Source organism: Anomalospiza imberbis, chromosome 7 (assembly GCF_031753505.1).
Source record: "Anomalospiza imberbis isolate Cuckoo-Finch-1a 21T00152 chromosome 7, ASM3175350v1, whole genome shotgun sequence".
In the NCBI taxonomy this organism is placed as follows: Eukaryota; Metazoa; Chordata; class Aves; order Passeriformes; family Viduidae; genus Anomalospiza; species Anomalospiza imberbis.
The window spans coordinates 19,734,905-19,755,262 of NC_089687.1; the positions used below are offsets into that span (position 1 = coordinate 19,734,905).

The window sequence follows — 20,358 nt, forward strand, 5'->3', positions numbered from 1 at the left end:
TATGTCAGAAGCTTGTGTGTGTGTTCAGTGTTTTGCTTTGTTACCCCACTCACTGAGATCTGTTTAGGGATCCAATGTAACTTATTTGAAGACTCTAAAAAGGGGTGGAGGATTGAACTCCAAGGCTGTTTAAAATGTGTAGGACAAGCAGGTGAGCAAGAGATAAAATGAATTTGTTTCTCCTGGAAATCTCCATAGCTGACAATTGCTCAAGGGCAAGTTGAGATTGAAAGGACAACATCACGAGAACATTAAGGTGATCTTTGTATTGAATGAAACCACATTGAACTCAACCTGTTTGTGTAATTTTTCAGTGCAGATTATGTGCCTGTGAAGCTTCATGTTTGTTGAAAAACACAAGCATAGAACAGCTGCTTGTGGCTGGCCTTGAGGTTCATTCTGGCCTCTATCCTGTCACCAACAGTCATGAGTCAGTGAAAGGATCTAATAACAAGGTGAGGACTAACAAAACCAAACCCCTCAGCGTCCACTTGCCAGCTGCTTGTAAACTAGGTGCTTGATGTTGGTGAAAGACCACAGTGCTGTTCCAGGGCTGGAGCACAGGCTCAGGAAGCTGGACTCTGCTTTGTGCCCCTGGGCATCCTGCAGGCAAGCAAATGCTGCTTTTTGGCCCCACTGTTAAGTGCAAAGTGGAAAAAAAGCCTTTAGTTCTCCCCTGTCAGGAAAGCATTTGTTGGTCTAGCATAAATAAAAGTCAAAGAAATTACTGCTTAGTACTTCAGTTGAATCCTAATTTCTCAGAGATTTTCAATGCGTTAGAATAAATTGAGAGAAGGGTAAGTTCAGACTAATGATTAAATTTCAACTGGTGCTATTTTTCACAATAACCTACCATGCCCTTTTAAATTAACTCATGTGGCACATCCCAAGGTGTGTTGCAATCAGGTCTTGGGCACAGGCAGGAAAATTAACTCAGCAAGAGGAATAGGATTCTGACCTCTGGTTAGCAGCCAACAAGGAATCTCTCAGCCATTGGTGTGACATGGTTTTAAAAACAGTTGAATGTAAACACTGAACTATGCTGCTATTGGACCTGTACTATGGCAGATACTGTTTTACTGTTTCACCTATAAACTAGAAAATTAAGTAATGTGGAAGTCGAATCAATTGTAAAGTCAATACTATTGCTTAAAATTTTTACTTCTGTGATTCCCGTGTTTGTAGCCCTATAGATGCCCACAGTACACCGGTAGTGTTTAAGTGAGTGTTTGCAATGTTAATAAATGTGACTATACCACCACTGTACAAATTCTGCTTGTTATTTTTGTTGGGAGCAGAAAGGGCGAACCAAACCCCCGCGCGCGGCCCTCACCCCCGCGCGCGGCCCTCACCACCGCGCGCGCGCTCCCGGGGCGGGGCGGGGCCTCGCCGTGGCCCCTCCCCCTCCCCGCCCCGGAAGTGGCGCGCGCGTGAGGGGCGGGCGGCCGCGGGGGCTGCTGGGCTGCGCGGCGCCGACTCGCGGTCTCTGGAGCGGCGGAGCGCGGCCCGAGCGCGCAGGTTCGTGCGGGGCCGTTCCCGGCCGCTCCCGGGGGGCGCCGCCGCTCGGGCGCGCCCCGCCGGGTCCGGCCCTGCCGGGGAGCGCCGGGGCAGGGCTCGCGGCGGGGCGCGGCGGCCGGGCCGGGAGGGAGGCAGGCGGCGAGGGTTCCCGGAGCAGGGCAGCACGTGCCGTGCCTGCCCCGGCGGAGGCGCGGAGCGGGCCCGGCCGCGCCGCGGCCGCCGCGATCACTTCCCGCCGGCAGCGCGCACGGCGCGCCGCGGGGCTCGGGCTGTGCCGGGGAAGCGGAGCCGGCACCGCTCCCGCCGCGGGGAGCGGGCCCGGCCCGAGGGCAGCGCTCCCGCTCCGGCCGCACTGGGCGGGAGGCCGGGCCGCGGCGCCCCAGGCTGTCCGAAGAGGGGTATCTTGCCGCTGCAGGCAAGCCAAAGTGTCAACAGCCAACTGATGGTCTCCGGGCACAGTTCAGGGGCCGACATTCCAATTACCTCAAGAATTCTAAGAATTTTTTTCTTACATTGCACTGATTATACTCAAAGATCTGTTAAAGCTAACGTCTGTGAAAATGTGTGGCTGTAATTAATCCTTACCCTTAAATAAAAACCGGGCTCAAACCTCTTATGCAGAGGTTACTGAAGAAGGCATAATATGAGTTAACAGATCCATGTTACCTTATCGGGAAAGCTTTCTTATTAAAAAAAAAGCCTTTCACTCTATTACAGTAATAATAGAATAATCAGCCTGCAACTAAACTTTGTGTAGAGCTTGAAATTAAATGTCTGGTAAGAAGAAAATCTACTTGAGAGTTCTTTTGGGATGATCCAGCTAATACAATGTAGGATCTAATTGTTCTAGTTATGGGGTTGACTGTAATTGTGTATACATTAAACCTAATAACTACTTGCTTTATTTTAACCTGTTTTTTTATGTTTCATGTGGTACTGATACAGACTTTCGGAAGGAACAAGTCGGTATAGTTTATTAAGAAAGCCCTTAAAATAAAATCTTTTGTAGGATTTTGCATGCAGTTCAGACTGTGATTGCTGTTCATTGGAGCTTTTTATCAGTCTTCACTGCTGCACAGCAACTGAAAACCATTGATCTGGAAGTTGTCTTGTGCCAAATGACTGAGCTAAAGAGTCTGAAGTGAGCATGTGCAAAGGCTAGAATTTCTCTTAAATTAGAAGGCTGCTTCTGCTTTTGTTCTAAATAGGTTAGAGCTCAATCACTGAACTGAATTCCGTGCATGGCAAGTTTGAGTCTTTCTTAGTCTTCCCTATTAAGAGTACTAAGTTTGTTACTTGCAGCTGAAAGGATGCTTTTTAGAAAAACTTTTCCACGTGTAAGACTTATGCGAAAGAACTTGTCCAAAGTCTTGTCTTGGATCATGCTTTTTGGTATTAACTTTGAAAACACTCCTAAGGAAGTAGAGTTTGGTTTTTTCTCTTCTTAACAGTGAAGCTGAGCCTTATGTGGAAATTGAGGTTTTGGTTTTGAGTATTTTGATACCTGGGCTGAGGCAGCCTGGGACATCAGTCAGAGACTGCTCTGTAGATTGCTGTTAAATTAGATCAAGTTGGGTATAATGTAAAATAGAACACTGATTTCTCTCACAAGTAGGGTGTGAAGACAGTACCAGCACCTGAATGGTGATGCACCATTAGTCTCCTGTAGTCAGGGTGGCTCATGTGGGACATCTCTGATGTAACTGCAGCTCTCAGCATGGGTGCTCTGGCCTGGGTTTTGTAAAGTGCTTTTTGGATAAATGGATCACACTCGGCATAGCTGGCAACTACCACTTGCTGAAATCATGCTGTAAAGAGTGTTACAGTGTTAGGTACAGGTGCAAGCACAGCACCTGTCAAGGCTGTCAGTGCTGGAGAATTATAAGTAAGTTCCAAGGACTGAATGTGGCTTTGAGATCAGGAAGAAGAGGAAATGGCAATACTGTGCAGTAGGCTGAACAGTTATTGGGGAATTAAACTACTAAAATAAGAAGATGAGGCTGCCAACAGGGCATTCTGATGAAGAACATAATTTCCTGTTACAAGGGCACCTCAGGGGAGTTTTCCCTGCTTCTGTGTTGCCAGTCATCTAGATGCTCTGAAAGCTGTTACTGCCTTGCAAGTAGCAGGAAAGCAGAAGATGTATGGTCAAATCTCCCAGTAAGCCATGCAAGACATGTGTGCAAAATCTTTGCCAGCAGCCTTTGTGATCGCAGATGTATGAACTGGGGTAACACACCCAAGAAACCTCTTTATCTTCTGTAGCTGGATTTAAAAAAGTGTGTTAGTGCTCAAAGGGAGAAAAGAAATCTCTGCTTCATAGTTCAAAACTGAATTCAAACAAATTTCTGACAGCTTCAAAAAGCTACATTTTGTTCTCAAGGATTAATCTTCACACCCTATCCTTATCTTAAGAGCTACTGGATAGAAAATGTTTGATCCCAGTTAATGTTCTGGCCCGTAGCTGCTTTCGTAGTGACTGCACCTGATGTACTGGGATTATACACTTGCTGCCAGTTAGGTAAAGTTACTTCCAAGTTAAAATGTCTTATTTTCTAAAGATACTTGATTCACTATTCAAGTAGAACTGCAGTAAAGACACATTTGTAAAGGAGAGAACGAGACATCTTTAGGATGTGTCAGTAAATCCAAATATTTTCATTCCATCCTCCAGTAAGTTCTGCAAACTTTCAAAAGATTAAACAGGAGACAGAAACTTCAGAAACATTTTCTCATTATACCTATGTAGGAATTGAACACTTTTGTGATTGTTTTGCCTAGTGATGAGAGGTTGGATTTGACTTAAAAAACAAATGTTGTTGGCTCTCAGTTTTGTTGTTGTTCTAAACTGAGGATCTGTGGCTAGAAAAAGATAAATAACAAATAAGGCTGAGAAGTGTCAGCATTTCCTAAATTTTATCATGACTGCTGAATGCCAAATGCTGCCCTAACAACCAAAGTGAGGGGATTTTTTTCCCTCAGTTGTTTCACAGTCTTCCCTTGGAGTTCTGCAGTAATGTTAATAGTGTCTTCACAAACATAAATGTATAGCTAATGAACTTGGCTGGTACCTTATTTACATGAGGCTGCAGTGAAATGCAATCCTACAAGAATGTAAGTCTGTAGAAAGTACTATTCAAAACTTAGTGCTTTTGCTCTGTGTTCTCTTCAAAACAGCTGGTGAAAATGGCTGAAAATGGAAATGGTGAAAACATGTCTATCTTGGAAAGCAAAATCTGTCAGCAAATTGAGGTGAGTTCAATTTATAGTTTGGGATCTGGACTGAGGTATCTTGGGGGCATTCATTGGCAGGGGCTTGGCTAACTGGAAGTTAACTATTGGAAGTTAATTCAGCTCTTTAAAAAATGTCACAAGTCTTTAACATGTAATTAATACTTTAGGATAGTTATAATTGTAGTTTAAGTTGGAAGCTATATTTGTCTAGAGCTGCTTGTAAGAACACCATTTCATAACAGAAAAAGTTTAATTTGCTAGTGTTTTAGGTGCTATAGCAAGTGAATCATTAAACAATTTACTACCGTGTTTGCTGGGGTTATTCTACCTATGCAGATAGGGGGAGAGTGCATTTTAATTCTATGTGCCTTAATTTTTGTGGGGAAAATATCCTCCTCGGGAATCTCTGCTGGTCAAAATATTAGCACATTGCATAACTTGCTGCTATGATTTACTGTTTTGTAATTTATTGCTACAAATTCCAACTAAACTTATATGCCTGCTTTGGATTAACTCTTTATCTCTCTAGAGGCTTGGAGGGTTACCCTACAACAAAAATACTGAGCCCTAATATTGCTTTAAATGTCATGTAGAACAAAACCACTTTCCTGAAGGGAGAAAAATGCAGCTGCATGTGAATACCCATTACCATATGGAGCCATTATTTACATATAACAAACAAACAAAATGTGGAGATTCCTCAGCCTCTATATTTTGTTGGTTTGTTATATATAAATAGTTGACAAAACTAGACTTTTGGTAATGTGAGTTTGAGATGTACTAGAAGAAGAGTTATTGTAAAACTTGCACTGACTTTTCAAAGCACCACGATATTGGTGAAAATATTCCAGCTTACCTTATGGTTTCAAGTATTTGACCTTTGCTAGATGACTGCTAGTTCTGGGAAAGAATCTGATTAACTTGTCTGTCTTGAACTGACTTGTCTTCTCATGCCGGACAAGATCAAAATAAGAACATAATAATTAAATAAAATTTAAAATTAAAAATAAAATAATGATTTCTTTCTTACGGTGTTTTCTTGAATGAGACCTAGAAATTCCAGTCTGTGTGTATGATTTTTCAGTGTGCAAATACAATATACTTCCATATATACTCCTTAAATAAGGAGTACAACCTAGATCTGCTGGTGACAGATTTGACTTTTGGCTCTGCAGAGCTTGATCAGGGTGAAGAATGCTTATCATGTTAACAGAATAAGCTTTGCTCCTTTCCTAAACAAAATTGCAATCTTTATTTGCCTCATTAATTCCATTGGATGAAGCACTGTTTTGGTATGGGGTTGGTTTGTTTGGGTTTTTGTGGGGTTTGTTTTTGGTGGTTTTTACAGCTTACACGTTGCAGCTAACTTTTTACAAAGTATCACATTAAAGCAGGAAGTAATAATTTCAGAATTCCCAATTGTACAGATCAATTAATTAATTTTCTTATGTCTCAATCTACTGCAGTAAGCTGTTAGATGAAAGCGAGCTTTTAAGACTGAAAATTTAAAGGCACATCCCTCTTTCTTCCCCTTCCCCCTTCCTTTTTGCAGTACTATTTTGGCAATCACAATCTACCAAGAGACAAGTTTCTAAAGGAACAGATCAAACTAGATGATGGCTGGGTACCTTTAGAAGTAATGATCAAATTCAACAGGTAAAGCAAAGTACAACTAATGTGGATAAGAGTAACTTTCAGCTACCCATCTCTATTTGAGGCCAAGTGTTCCTGATGTGCATTTACATTCCCCTTCTTTTTTTAACATCTGGCTTCAATTTTGCCTGTGTATTTGTAATAACCTCTGTCTGCTTACTCAATAGGTTAAGTCGCCTTTCAAAAGATTTTGGTGTTATTGTAGAAGCACTGAGAAAATCCAAGACTGGTTTAATGGAAATAAATGAAGACAAAACTAAAATCAGAAGATCTCCGAATAAACCCCTTCCTGAATTAAATGACCAGTATAAGGCTGCAATTAAAAACAGATCTGTATACGTTGTAAGTACATTTTTCTTTACTTTGTGCTGTCCTGCATGACTTTAACTGATAACCATTTGAGAGTAAAGCTTGAATTAACTCCTATTATAGAAGTTACAATTTTTAAGAGTCACTTTATAGCATACAACTGAAGCTCATTGCTGTCTTGCAGAAAGGCTTTCCACTAGATGCTACGCTTGATGATATCAAAGAATGGCTTGAGGATAAAGGTCCAGTTGAAAATATTCAAATGAGGAGAACATTGCAGAGAACGTTTAAGGTAATGATGAGCATTTAGCCCAGGGGTAGGGATCCCTCCTGGACAACATTCTGTTCAATTACTCTAACAATATCTCTTATCATTTAACAGGGCTCAATATTTGCAGTTTTTGATAGTGTTGAATCTGCCAAGAAGTTCACAGAGATACCAAATCAAAAATACAAAGACACGGAGCTGATAGTACTTTTCAAGTAAGTCCACTTAACTGATATATGAACTCACAGTAATCAGGGTGGATTTAGGCAAGAACCGGGCTTGGCGTGAGAAGTGAGTTTTTCATGCTGTTGTACATCGATAGATGTACCTTTTGGAGACAGAGACACAGCATCTCAACTTGGAAAAATAATTTCAACTCTTTTATGTCTACTGTTGTCTTACAAACTTATAACAGAATATTTTTACTTATACTCTATTGAAGGGAGGAGTATTGTATAAAGAAGAATGAAGAAAGGAAACAAAACAAAGTAGAAGCGAAAGCAAGAGCTAAACAGTGAGTTATTGCCAATCAGAGTGTGTGTCTTGCTTGCCTGACCATGCTTGAACTGACTCATAACTAATTTAACTTTTTTGCAGGGAAAAAGAAGAAAAGCAGAAACAAGCAGCAGATGCTGAAATGGTATGGGTTTCTTAAATCATCTACATTTTATAAAGCTAACATGGAATAGTCTGTTTGAAATGCTGTAATATAGAGCACTTTCTAGAAAGTCACTTCAGCTTTTCCAACTAACTTAAAGTAATTTTGTCATGGTGTTTTAATATTATTTTCAATAGACTCATTTTGTTTAAAGGCTCATGTCCTGAGTTTACATTATTAGGCATGTTTGCCTGTTCAGAGTGTTCCTTGATGCACCATTGAGATGATGGTTCTTCCATGGTATTTAAAGGATCCATTAAGGATTTCATCAGTATTATATACATTTTCAACCTATCAGCCTTCAGAAGGCTGTCTCTTAAAATTCAAAGAGTGTAATTAATATGGGAAGGGAGTCCTAAGTTCTGTATAAGTGTATCACAGAAAGCAAAGAAAACTCAAAGGAGGGGACACACACTGTACAAGACTTGGACATCAGCAGAACTAGGTTATGTAGTTATGTAGGTTATGCTTGAATTACTGTAACTTCAACTGCTTATTTACTGCTATCATGTTTAATAGGATTGAGGGGGGAATATGAATATTCAAATTTGACTCTTCAGTGATAATGTGGAGGTTTTTAATTTTATTTAGAAGTCTCTGGAAGAAAAGACAGGATGTCTTTTGAAGTTTTCTGGTGATCTAGATGACCAAACGTGCAGAGAAGACCTCCATGATGTGTTTTCTGGTCACGGAGAAATCAAGTGGATACACTTCGTTAGAGGTGCAAAGGAGGTCAGTAATCTTAAGAAAGGACTTAAGATCTCTGTATTGAAGTTTGAAAATGAATGATTAAATGTTTGTTATGTTATCAAGTAAGTTATTGTCTTGTGAAATTGCAAAATATTTACAGAATTAATTTTTTTTCCTTAACTTCTTTCAGAAGAAGAGATAAAGGTTCCAGCCTTATTAGTTGATAAGGTCAAAACTAAGAATGTTCATTAGCACAGTCTGTGGGCTTTGCTGCAGTCTAGACATGTTTTACTATCACACAAGAGTAATGAATTTGCAGAGGCACTCAACAGGATACATTGTTCATTGTTATAGCTGAATGTTTTTGCAGTAAGATTAAAATGCAAATGCCACTCTTCTTTTAAAGGGAATTATCCTATTTAAGGATATTGCCAAAGAAGCTCTGGAAAAAGCCAAAGCAGCACATAATGGGAACTTGCAGCTCCGGAACAAGGATGTTGCATGGGAAGTGCTAGAAGGAGATGCAGAGAAAGAAGCTCTGAAAAAAATCCTGGATGATCAGCAGGAATTGCTGAAACAGAAAACAAAAGGTTCTCCCTCCTCTTATTAATTTAAGCCTTTATAATGTCCTAGAATTGGTGGATAAAATTCACTCTTAAGTAGTCGATATATACTACATACTGACCTTAACTGTAAAGCAGTCTCTGCAGCTGGCCAATTAAAAGACAAATGATACAAAGTTCCTGATCTTGTATCTCCACAGGGCGCAAAATTAAAGGAAAAGGAAGAGGAGGAAAGATACCTCAGGGTGCACAAAAAGGAAAAGTACAGTTTCAGGGCAAGAAAATAAAGTTTGAGAATGATGAAGAAGATGGTGAAAATGATACTAAAACGGGTATGTCATTCTGTGCCTTTGCAGCTTATTCAGTACTTTTACAGAAAGTAGCTCCACATACTTAAGTTTGTTACAAATGTTTCAGATTCGGCTCTGCTTTGTAGCATTTCTGCCCTCCTGACAGTATCTGCCTTAGGAGTCTTGTGCTTTATTCCTTCCACAACTGTCCAAAAAGCATATTAAGATAACTACTATATAGTAATTATCAATATAGTAGTATATATATAGTATATATAGATAAGGCTATACTGCATGGTTGTTTAAAACATTATGCATTGACACAAGGTGATTGTCAGCAGCATTACACAATTGTACTGACTCAGTCTCTTGAGGGGTGGTTTGTTTTGGTTGTTTTTTTTTTTTCCTTTAAGGATATGAGAAGATGTAATAGTTTGGCCTGTCAGTATTTAGCTTGGAGCAGAGGAAGAGCTAAGCTTCTGTTCATTACATATAGCACCTGCTTAACTAAAACCCAGTGAACCCTACTTGGTAGAGTCTACTCCTTCATTTTCTTACCTGCCCTCCTGCTGTGGAGTTAGACAGGGGTGAAGCTCTTCAAATTGGGTATTTTAGAACATCTAAAAGCTTTAGTCACAGTAATAAGCAAACCCTCTAGTGTAGCTGTGGCTGTAGATAACTGGAACTGAAACTTTACATGGTGGGAAGAGTTTGGGTTTTTTCAGATTTCAGGCAAAGCTTTCCTTTACCCTAAATGACTACATATTCAATCTTGCAGAACCAGCAAGTCCCAAGAAGAGACCGCTAGAGGAAACAGAAAAGGAGGAACCTGCACCAAAACAACTGAAAACAGAAAATGGAGATGGCAATCAGTAATACTCAAATAAAATAATTTTAAAAAAGAGTGGTTTTATTGTTCCATTTTCAATAGATTTTAAATATATGCCTCAGTTCGGGACTTTTTTGGCAGAAAATCTAATGAAATCTACTTCAATGTCAACCTGCAATTAGAGAAAAGTTTCCTTTTATTGGGTTACAGCTTTTTTTTGTTTAAGAAGCATGCTTACTGCTAACATAAAACCCTGGAAAACTTTTCTATTTATAGTTTTGTTTATACTGTCAGATCTTCTCAATTTTTCTGGCATCTCCTTCAAATGTAAAAGGTTTTGGACTTTGTAATCTTGTGGTTATGTTTAATAGCAGCTGGCAATAAATTCAGAACTTAAAACTGCTTTCTACTGAAGCCTGGTTAATACAGTATAATGTTTCAACTATGAAGTAGCAAAGGACAGACTTAAAAAATGTTAAATTCGAGTCACCAAGAGCATAGTCAGCAGCTGATTAAAGCTTCTGTTCTTTGCTGCTCCACATACCTCACCGGTCAACTATTACTCTCCTCACTACTTTCCTTATGGTAAAGGATGGGGATACCTGGCTTCCAGACCAGCATTGAGTAGCAAGGAACTTCTTGTGGGCTTAGGCTGCCATACTGTAGTGTCTTGACTATCTTTTAACTGTGGGATGAAGTGCACCAGTTCCTCCTGCTGCCCCCAGGCTGGCTCTGAAATAATGCTACTGCTGGAACATCCTTGTTACTGTGGCCTTCAGCACTGCAGTCACTCAAGTCTGAGCTGCAGCTAGGATTGAGCAAAGAGCTATTATGAGTTGAGTCAAGGAGGCTACCCTTAGCTTTATCATATCTAACTGCAGTGCTGGCTTTAATCTTTGTGTATAGCTTTGGCATTATCATGATGCTTTTCCCTGTTCAGCTACAAAATGGAGTAACAGCAGTGATGTGACTGAATGCTGTGACCACTCTTCTTCCAGTACTTATGGCCCCAAAATTTAAATTCCATTAAGGAGAATTTATTTACCTCAGCATTTTCTCAGTTATGTTATGTTTTATACTTACTGATTTCTTCTTATGGAACTTGTATGACGCTGGTAAGTCAAACCTAAGTTCTGTGAAGAGTATAAAGGATACATGTTAGACTAGGATGGTAATCAAATCACTTAAGCCCTACAGCCATGTACTTCTGTTTCTAATGTCTGCATCTGTTGTGGCCTGTCATACCTGTTTTATCTCAGTACTACATGATGACTAAACATTGAAGCTGTCCACATCAGACAGTTAAGTGGATGGCTGAAATGCAGTTGTGTTTCGAGCACTTGTGCAACTTCACATCTCAAGTTCTATGACCGTAAAAGCATCTGGCATCTGGTTAGCAGAACTAGGAAGATACTTAACAGGCAAAAATATTTAGGTGGCTAAGGACAAGATGCTTTTTTTGTGCGTGAGAACCGACTTGTGCTTTGCTACTCTTTTTCAGCAACACTCTCTTTGAAGCAGGAAGAGGTAACTTTGCTTGAAGACAAAATCTAGTCCAGGAACAAACCTAATTCTGCACAGAATACATATTTCTCAGAGCTTTATTAAGTGTCTGCTTGTATTCTAGCCAGGTAGCAAAAATTAAAAAAAAAAAAGAATTTTAGAAAGTCTGCTAAAAAGAGAAAGACCTGTGTCATTTCTGTCTTAAATCACACTTAAATTGATCTTGGGCTGTTATGACTGGCTGGTAGTGTTAGAGATAAAGTACAAAAACAAAAGGTTTTGGGGTTTTTTTCTGTTAAAAAGAAATATTACCTGCTAAGACTTCCATCTTCACTTCCCATTCTGCTGCTTTCTTTTGGATGTGCTACAATAGTAGATAGTGTAAAAATGAGCTTTTAAAATTATCTGCTTTATAAACATCTACACCTCTGTACTTAATCAGTCTCCTGTGCTTTTGATTTTCAAGCCAAAGCATTATTTCACATAATTACCTTGATGTGAGATTGCAGTTATTTGATGTAATTAGTATTTATCCCAAACATACCCCACAAAGCAGTTGGCAAATCAGTGAAGCTACAGACATCTATACAGCCAAATATTTTGTTGTCTGGTTAGTTCTTGCCCTACTAAAATGAAGAACTTACCTGTCGTGTTGAAGTTTTGTGAAGGGAATATACAGCCGTTTTTGCCATTTGTAGGGCAGTTCTCAGAAAAATCATATCAATTCCTAAAAGAATAATGAAATTAGAATTGTTAAATGGAAGCTCAAAGACCTGCTTAATTTTTTCTGGAATAATAGCTACTTGAGAAACAGCACCGGATACATTAAGGTACAGAAAGTATTTCTAAAATATACTCGATTGCTTTTAATAAAATAAAAATGATAGGGATATGAAATATCTAGTATTGTTTTTCAAACCCCAGTGACTGTTAGTTACAATGTTGAAGTTGCTAATCTTAGGAAGCTGATTCCAGATAAACCAAACAGTAAGAAATTAGAATACACAACTAATAAAGAAGGGAGATGTTTCACTGAAAGCATTTCCCTTGCTGTTTCGTTTGTGTTAATTTCTAACTGAGCTTCACAATTACCAACCTTTGTTATGCTTGGTACCAAACGGAGGGTTCATAATAACTGTGTCAAAAGTATCTGACATGCTGTCAGATAAAGAACAGATGTCACACTGAACCATGTCGACATTCGTGAGCTCAAAGTCTTCAATATTGCTATTAAATGTTTCCAGTGCATCTGCATCTATGTCAAGCCCCACACAAAATCTATTAAGAAAAGTGTCACATATTAGTCTACTACAAACTAAAATGGTGTTTAAATTCTACAGTAAGGGATCTGTGTACACAACTTCTTTAAACTAGGAAATGTAACAAGCATACATAATAAATTCAGTGCTGATAAAAATTCAAGTACTTCTGTTGCCCTTTCCCAAGTATAAATCTAAATTTTGTTATGAAAGTTTCATGTGTTCATTTAATGCTTATGGGGAGAGCAAATGACTTCCAAATTCATGACAGCTGTACATGGTTACTGATGGTCAAAACTTGGCAAATAACCTGATTATTCACCAGATTATAAATCTGAAATGTTTTAGTTCAGCATTGTCATGTATATTACTTTCTACTCTTCTATGCCAGAAAGAAATATAACCAGAACTTAATATTAAATACTTACCCCGCTCCTAACATTGCACTTCCAATGCTGAGCATGCCACAACCACATCCTAAATCTGCAATTGTTTTGTTTTCAATATCATCAAAAGTATTATGAATTGTATAAAGCATACATGCTGGGGAAAAAAAAAACCCAAACAAAACAGGTCAATAATACCAAATATGTACATGATTAATCAAGAACAGCTGTTTCTGCCTTCAGAAAACTCTTTAATTTTGCATTAGAAAACCTCTTTAGTTAAACTGATGTTCTCACTGCCTGTAATTCTCTTTTTCATTTATATGCGAAGAGGCAAAAACATTTCCATGAGTTACAAACTGTGGATCTTTGGCGGAGAGGTAGAGCTCTGAGTATTGCTTGTGGAAAAAGTATGCCTCTAAACTTTTTTGGGGAAAAGCAACAAAAGGATATAAAATATGGAAAAGAGCATAATTAAGGTGTAGATGAATGTTTCACTGGTTTTGTAGGTCATGACTCCATTTCAGCTTCTACAGTTACAGATTAAGATTGCTTCTATCACAACATTATCTATTAGATTAACTAATTTGATTTTTGGATTGGACATTGTCTTAGGTTGCATTTTTCAAACGAAGACAGACATTACCGGAATACTACTATACACATTCCTGTTGGATATACTTTCTTAACTACTTTTAGTATAAAGCCTGCAAAGGAGACAATGCAGTAGAAAAAACTTTTTGAATTAGAAGTGATGAATTGGTAAAAGAGAAAACAGTGGTGTGGGTCACCTCTACCTGCAATATGAGGTCTTGTTGGATACTGTTCAAGGAGTAGTTTTGGACTTTCAAAAGTATCAACTTGTTGAAGACAGCTTTCCAGTTCTTTAAGCTTTAATTTCTTCATGTTTACGTTTTAACTAAAGAAAATAACGTGTAATCAGTTACAACAATATAAATAAACGACGTGTGATCTTAAATTATTTCATACTTAAAATCCCCTGGTACACATCAGCATCTCCCGGGTGTTTTCACGCTGCCGTTTCCCAGGACGCAGCTGGCGGCGCACCGATGATGGGGAACGAGCGCGGACCCGGGCGGTGGCAGCGCCTCTCCTCACCGGCTCCCGGAGTTCAGGCTCTGGGCTCCGCTTCTACTGCTCGGGCCCGCCCGCCGCCCAGCCCTAAGCGGGGCAGGAGCTGAGCCCCAGCGACCGCCACCGCCTGCACCGCCGGCCCTCGCTCGATACCGCGCCCACTCACCGCAGCTCGGCCGGGCCGGGCCGGGCCGCGCCGCTCCGAACGCCGCCGCGCACTTCCGACGCGCCGCCCGCCCCCGGCGCGCACCGCCCCGCCCCTTCCCGGGCTGACGGGCACCTGCGGGAATGAAACGCCAGGGAACTCCCCCATATGTCGTTAAAAAGTGCGAGCTTTGGTATCATGCATTATAAACACGAGACATTTTATTGCAGCCTTACGTGTCACGGCTGAGCGGTGCCTGAGGAACCGCGGGGGGACACACCTGGCACCGTTCTCGGCGGTCCCGCTCCTGAGTGCCCTTAGGGACAGAACAAGGAACTGGAATTTTGCCGGTGCGCTGGGAAAAGCGGTCGTGGAGAGAAGAGTAACATTCACCTGGAACCGCAACGCGACACAAGCCGCCAGCAGACGGGCAGCCATAGGAAACGCAGGCAAAGCCAGAAGAGAGGCCCGTAGCTGTCGGGTAGAAGGTTACTCTCATTTAGGAATAGATTTTTTCGTATAAGGCTTTCCATTGCACAGTTGAAAATCTATTTATCTAGGTTTAAATCCGCCGATCGGTGTGCGAAACACGATAACTCGCATCCACACGCGTTCTCTCCTGGTAGCAGGGCGCAGGCAGCCGCACGCTGGTACCTCGGGGCGCGGCTCTGCGGACACCCCGGGGTGCGGTGCTACCGCCGGAGCCCGGCGCTGCTCTGCACCCCCAGCACACCCGCTTGATGGCAGCGAGGGCAGAACCACCGGCCCGAAGCCTCAGAGGTGCCTCCCACACTCCCCGCAGTTGCTCCTGCCCTCAAAGCCACCTGAGCCCGGCGAGACCCTCGTGGCCAGGATACACGGGCGGCCGCAGGGCGTCTCACGGCAGCCGCTTCGCTGCAGGCACGGCTCGGTAACAAACGAGCTCCGCTGCCGTCGGGGCCGCCGGCCGGCCCAGGTGTACCCTCCACGCTCCCCGCGGCTGCCGGGACCCCGGGAACGTGAAGTTTCGGGCCGGCGGGCGGCGACATTTCGTGCGGCGGCGACGCGGGGCGCGCACCTGCGCGCTGGGAGGGCGGCGGGAGGGCAGGGGAGGAGGAAGAGGAGGGTGGTGTCAGGGGAGGGGAGAGGCGGTGTCGGGAGGGGGGCGCGGGCGGCGGGCAGGGCGCCGGTGCCGCGGCTATCGCGAGAGGGCGGCGCCGCGGGGCGGGGAGCGAGGGCGGCGGAGGGATCGCGGAGCCGGAGCCCGGCGCGGCCGTAACGGCCCCTCGGTGTCCCGTCATGGCGGGGGCCGGCGCCGGCAGCAGGGACAAGCGGGCGACGGCGGCGCGGCTGAAGGCGGCGCTGGGCGGCGAGAGCGGCGCGGCGGCGGCGGCGGAGCTGCGGGCGCTGCTGGAGCGGGTGCTGGCCCCGGCCGCGGGCCCTGGCGGTGGCGAGGCGGCGGGCGAGGCGCTGGAATGGTGCCGCTGCCTGCTGTCGGGCGGGGAGCCCTGGGACAGCTTCGTGCAAGCCGTGCGGGCCTACGACCCCGCCACGCTGTGCGGCCTGGTTTGGACCGCCAACTTCGTGGCCTACCGGTGCCGGACGTGCGGGATCTCGCCTTGCATGAGCCTGTGCGCCGAGTGCTTCCACCAGGGCGAGCACGCCGGGCACGACTACAACATGTTCCGGAGCCAGGCGGGGGGCGCCTGCGACTGCGGCGACAGCAACGTCATGCGGGAGGCCGGGTGAGCGCGGGGCGGCCGCGGCGGGGCGGGCGGGCACCTGCCGGTGGGGGCGGCCCCGCGGGCGGCAGAGCCGTGCCCGGGCCGTGCCGGGAGCGCGGCCCCGGCCCGCAGCCACCCTGAGGGACGGCAGTAAGTGAGGCCCCTGCCGCCTCCTGAGCCGCCTGCCTCCATCCCTGGCTGCGGCTCGGACCACGGGCTGAGCGACGAATCCGCCGGGGTTGGGCAAGGTGGCTTTGTTGATGTGGGTGTGCCTTTTTTGTAGGACGCTCACGTGAATCTTGTTGCCCTTGCACCGAGTGGCAGCCTTCAGGGAAGTTGGTAATCAGAGTGCATGGGAGGCAGTGCCTGTCAGCTCCCAGCTAGCAGCCTTGGCCTAACGCAGGTAGCCGTGAAGTCAGAATGCTTTGGGACAGCGTGTGAGCAGATAAGCCAGAATGAACAGATTGAGTAAGAGGAACGCATTTTCCTGTGATTTCCCGGTCTGCAGTTCGTTTTGCCACCTTAGCTTTAAATCAAGGAACGTGGTAGCGCTTGGATGAATACAACAGGGCTGGGTTTTGTGGAAGTCAAAGGTCTTTTGTATTCTGACCTACTGGAGGCAAGACTGAAGTGCCTGGTCAGAAGAGGAGGAATCGGGTACCTCATTAAACCCTCCTTTGTTCTCATGTGTACTCAATGGTGAAAGGAAAGACCAGTCAACCAGTTACTGGATGAAGGTGATACCTAGCCCGTAAACTTCAGATTTTACAATTGAGTGCCTTCTGGAGCTCCTTGTGTTCCTGTTGGTTCACCAGGTAGCTAAAGGCTTCACTAGATGACAGTTTGGAGTGCTTGAATGAGGATTCTCTTCTGACAAACCTTCTGGAATAGTCTGTCTTGACAGTCTTAACCTGGATGAGATGGTATGCTGTTGAATTCTAAGTTGTGGCATACTTAGCGGAAAACAGTGGGAACACAGAGAAGTTTTAAAACATTTTCCTTTGTTATTTTCTTGTTTTTGCAGATTTACAGGCTATAACTCTGTATCACTCACTCAGCATATTAAGATTCCTTCTCTTTTTGCATTCCTGCTTAGAGATTTCATTAATTCTGCTTTTTCTGTTTCTTGAATGTTGTTGCCTTGACTCCAGTTCTTTGCATCTGTATTCACCATTCTGCTGCAGGCCTTGAGGTGGCTTCAGTTCTTGTTTCTTATGCTTTTCTCACTTTTTCTTTCTCTTGCAATCTTCCTTCATCATTTATTCATTCTTTTTTGGTGGACTCTTTTCCTGTTGATAGACTTACTCCAATGTCAGAATTTTTTTCCTCCTTTTGTTTTCAGTCATCTTCAGTGGTTTCAAGTTGCTACTGCTGAAGTGATTCTTTCTTTATCAGTTCTTCTTCAGCTTGTGGTGATTCTGCTTTCCTCAGCATCACTGAACTAAGAGTTTCCTATGATATTGAGAAATAGGAAAAAAAAATTAATACTACTTCTTCCACTGTTCATTGTGGAATAGACTTAGGGCTCCTCTTAGTGGCAGGATTTTAGCAGAGCATACACAAATAGAACTACTTTAGGGTGAATATTAAAATTACTTGTGATGCTGCGCTCATCCCAGACTGTATAGCTTTCACAGTTGTCTTTCCTTATTTTAAACAGTTTTCTTCTGGAGGAAATCTGGTTTAGTAAAGAAGAAATAAAAAATGCTGTTAAATTTGCAATGTAAGCAGATGCAAACCTCGAGGGAGTAATGATCTGATTTCTATGTACCCTACTTAGTACTTTTAATGGTAGAATTTGAGAGTAAATTGTTTTGTTTGTGAGGTAGGTAGGTCCCTTTAGAAGTTTTGGTCACTAAAGCTAAAGAATTGCATATTTGTTCAGAAACAACACTCGACATTGAGCAGTAGATTTTTCCAGTCCTCTTGGACATGTAAGGAAGGCAATACATGACAGCATATGGGGTGTCTGCATTTAATATAAGGTCAATTCTGCTTATGTAGACGAGAACTGATGTTAAGCCATTGCAATTAAGTGAAATAGAAACTTTGTTTGCTGTGCAACACAAAGTAATATAAGCTTAAACTAATATAAAAAACAGTAATGTGTGCAAACACACACAGTTTGACCTATTGACTTGAATTGCTACAATGCAGCATGTTTAGGTTGTGTTTTAACATTGTGTACTGAAATCAATCGCACCATTACAAAGGTAATGCTTTGCATATCAAAGTTAGGAGGCATTCATGGTGGACTTAGGAAACTGGAGTGTGTCTAGCCTGATATAACCTTGGCCACTACAGCCTAGGCTTCTATTAATAGCAAGGGAATCAAATGTGGAGCCTACTTACAAACTTTATCTACCATCTGTCTGTTCAGATACAATTTTGTGTAGATGCTGTATATGAATATTATAGTAACATTCTTTTGTTTCTGTTCTTGTTATCTGGTCTTCATATTCATATTATTTATTTGATGCAGCTCAAAAATACTGTTCATGAAGTCTTAGTTAACTGATCTACTATAAAGGAAATCTCTCCAGTTTAGAATCTGGAATATCTTTTCATTGCCTTTAGGATGGCTAATGTAAATCTAGAGATGGTTTACCCTAGAGTATGAGTGCGTGTTAATCTTGTAGTACTAATTAAATATATAATTTACTTTATAGGGATACCTGAGTGTTAGTTTTTTATTTCTGGTTCCTTTATAAAAAGAAGCTGGAATATAGCATAGTAGATGGATATTGATTTGCCTTAGGTACCTTGTGTAACTATAATTTGTTTTAGAAAAATCAGATTGTCACATTTTTGAACCTTTTGATTTCCTTGCAGATTTCAGTGTTTTTCATGTTTAAGTTAATTGCAGTTGGTCTGATCTACTAGACTGTAATGTAGACTTTAGAAAATATCCAAGCTTGTAAATGTAGCTGCATGTGAAAGCATAAAAAATTCTACCTGTGGCAAGGTTGAATAGATTTTAAAATCCATTGATATGTCAGGAGGCAGAAATAGTTTGTAGTTGTCTCCCGTACGGTATCTAGCTATTTGCAAATGAAATTTAGCAAGTCCTTCAGAAGTAATTAATGATGTTCTGAAGAAGCAAAAATCTTCAGTTCTAAAGCATTTTGAGTAGACATATGCTTATAGTTCAAATGAGTTCATCTGTTGGATTAAAAAAATCCCATGCAGTTGGACAGGGGAAAATTCAGACTGGAGTATTTTTTGGCTGGTAGATGGTCTTGTATTATAATGAAAGTGATAGTTTATGAAATAAGCTCGAAGAAAGCAGTATGCCATGTGGTTATTATAAGAGTATAACTAGTCAATAATCTGTTACTCCTGAGTACCAACTTGTTTCTATGGCTGTCTTGTTCTGATTCCCCTCTGAGTTTGTAGACAATAACCTGACATACTAGAGAGCCTCAACACTTTGGCTGTTGTGGGCTGCCGTGTCCTGTTTCAGAGTCTGTCAGTGTGTTGACTTATTTGTTAAATTAATCATGTGGAAAGCAGATGTTTTAGTACTGCATTACAGTACAACACAAATAATATCTCCATCAAGGGTTGCATATCCTGAAAGGTGAAAAGCCAGGTTAAGAATTTTGTTTAATAGGCTTTTGCAGTGATGTTTTTTGTTTAATTCTTGGTAGTTATGGCAGCCAATGGCTCCATTGTCATAGTGTTGTCTTCTCTTATGACTTACATCAAAGGGACTAAGGTGTTACTCTTTTCCACTTGCAACAGTGGGCTGTTTCTTAATCAAGTAAAAAATCCTATAGTTGTAAGAAAGGTAACTCTCACAGATTGTGAGAGTTATATGCTGTGTGTTCAAAAGCACCTTCAGGTACCTAGCTCTAAACTTCCTGCAGTTCTGTCTTTACTGATCCCTGCTTATCTTTCCACAATAGATGAGGCTTCTCTGTGTTTTCTTTTTTTTCATCATTATGTCTCTCTTGGAGACAAATGTATCTGTTGGTTCTACTGTGATCCCCTTATGAAAAGGCCGGACAATTCTCTTTGCCTCCTCTTGCTGGCAAGTATGAGAAGTATATTCTGTTTCTAAATGGCTTGGTTTTTTCTGCTTTAATTTATTTAGAAATGGCTCTGATTTTTTCAGTGTTTTAAAATGTTTGCACCTAGCAAAGATTATTGAATGATTTTGTTACATTTTGGATACCTAACAGATAGATACCTAATTTTGATGACCTTCTCTATTCTGTCCCCATAAAATTCTATCCTTTCTTTTATTCCTTTT

At 42.1% G+C, this 20,358-nt stretch overlaps 3 protein-coding genes across 9 annotated transcripts in view; 2 read left to right on the forward strand and 1 right to left on the reverse strand.

The window, feature by feature from the left end:
- Positions 1-1,432: 1,432 nt before the first annotated feature.
- On the forward strand, positions 1,433-10,413 carry SSB (small RNA binding exonuclease protection factor La). Its single transcript, XM_068195823.1, has 12 exons — positions 1,433-1,518; positions 4,696-4,770; positions 6,305-6,408; positions 6,573-6,747; positions 6,899-7,006; positions 7,097-7,197; positions 7,425-7,496; positions 7,580-7,622; positions 8,232-8,372; positions 8,737-8,920; positions 9,094-9,225; positions 9,962-10,413. The coding sequence occupies exons 2-12, from the start codon at positions 4,705-4,707 to the stop codon at positions 10,057-10,059; spliced, it is 1,224 nt and encodes a 407-aa protein (XP_068051924.1). The 5' UTR covers positions 1,433-1,518; positions 4,696-4,704; the 3' UTR covers positions 10,060-10,413.
- METTL5 (methyltransferase 5, N6-adenosine) lies at positions 10,076-14,500 on the reverse strand. Of its 3 annotated transcripts, XR_011000802.1 has the most exons (9): positions 14,422-14,499; positions 13,958-14,079; positions 13,203-13,317; positions 12,612-12,793; positions 12,160-12,242; positions 11,828-11,879; positions 11,490-11,579; positions 11,096-11,145; positions 10,076-10,184 (listed from the first exon to the last, which is right to left on the reverse strand). XR_011000802.1 is itself a non-coding variant. In XM_068195826.1 (8 exons), exons 2-8 carry the CDS (start codon positions 14,064-14,066, stop codon positions 10,131-10,133), a joined length of 645 nt encoding a protein of 214 aa, XP_068051927.1. In that variant the 5' UTR covers positions 14,067-14,079; positions 14,422-14,499; the 3' UTR covers positions 10,076-10,130. The 3 variants fall into 3 exon arrangements, 2 of the variants coding, with proteins under 2 accessions (XP_068051927.1, XP_068051929.1); XM_068195826.1 differs by lacking the exon at positions 11,490-11,579; XM_068195828.1 differs by lacking the exons at positions 10,076-10,184; positions 11,096-11,145 and having other exon boundaries at positions 11,527-11,635; positions 14,422-14,500.
- A 1,089-nt stretch (positions 14,501-15,589) lies between these two features.
- Positions 15,590-20,358, forward strand: part of UBR3 (ubiquitin protein ligase E3 component n-recognin 3) — an 80,504-nt gene continuing 75,735 nt past the window's right edge. For 2 of the 5 annotated variants that reach the window (XM_068195810.1, XM_068195811.1), the window contains exon 1: positions 15,590-16,124. In XM_068195810.1, coding sequence (XP_068051911.1) covers positions 15,679-16,124 — 446 coding nt within the window. In that variant the 5' untranslated portion in view covers positions 15,590-15,678. Of the gene's footprint in view, positions 16,125-16,416; positions 16,761-20,358 lie in introns of those variants that run through there. The other 3 variants (XM_068195812.1, XM_068195813.1, XM_068195814.1) reach the window with 3 other exon arrangements.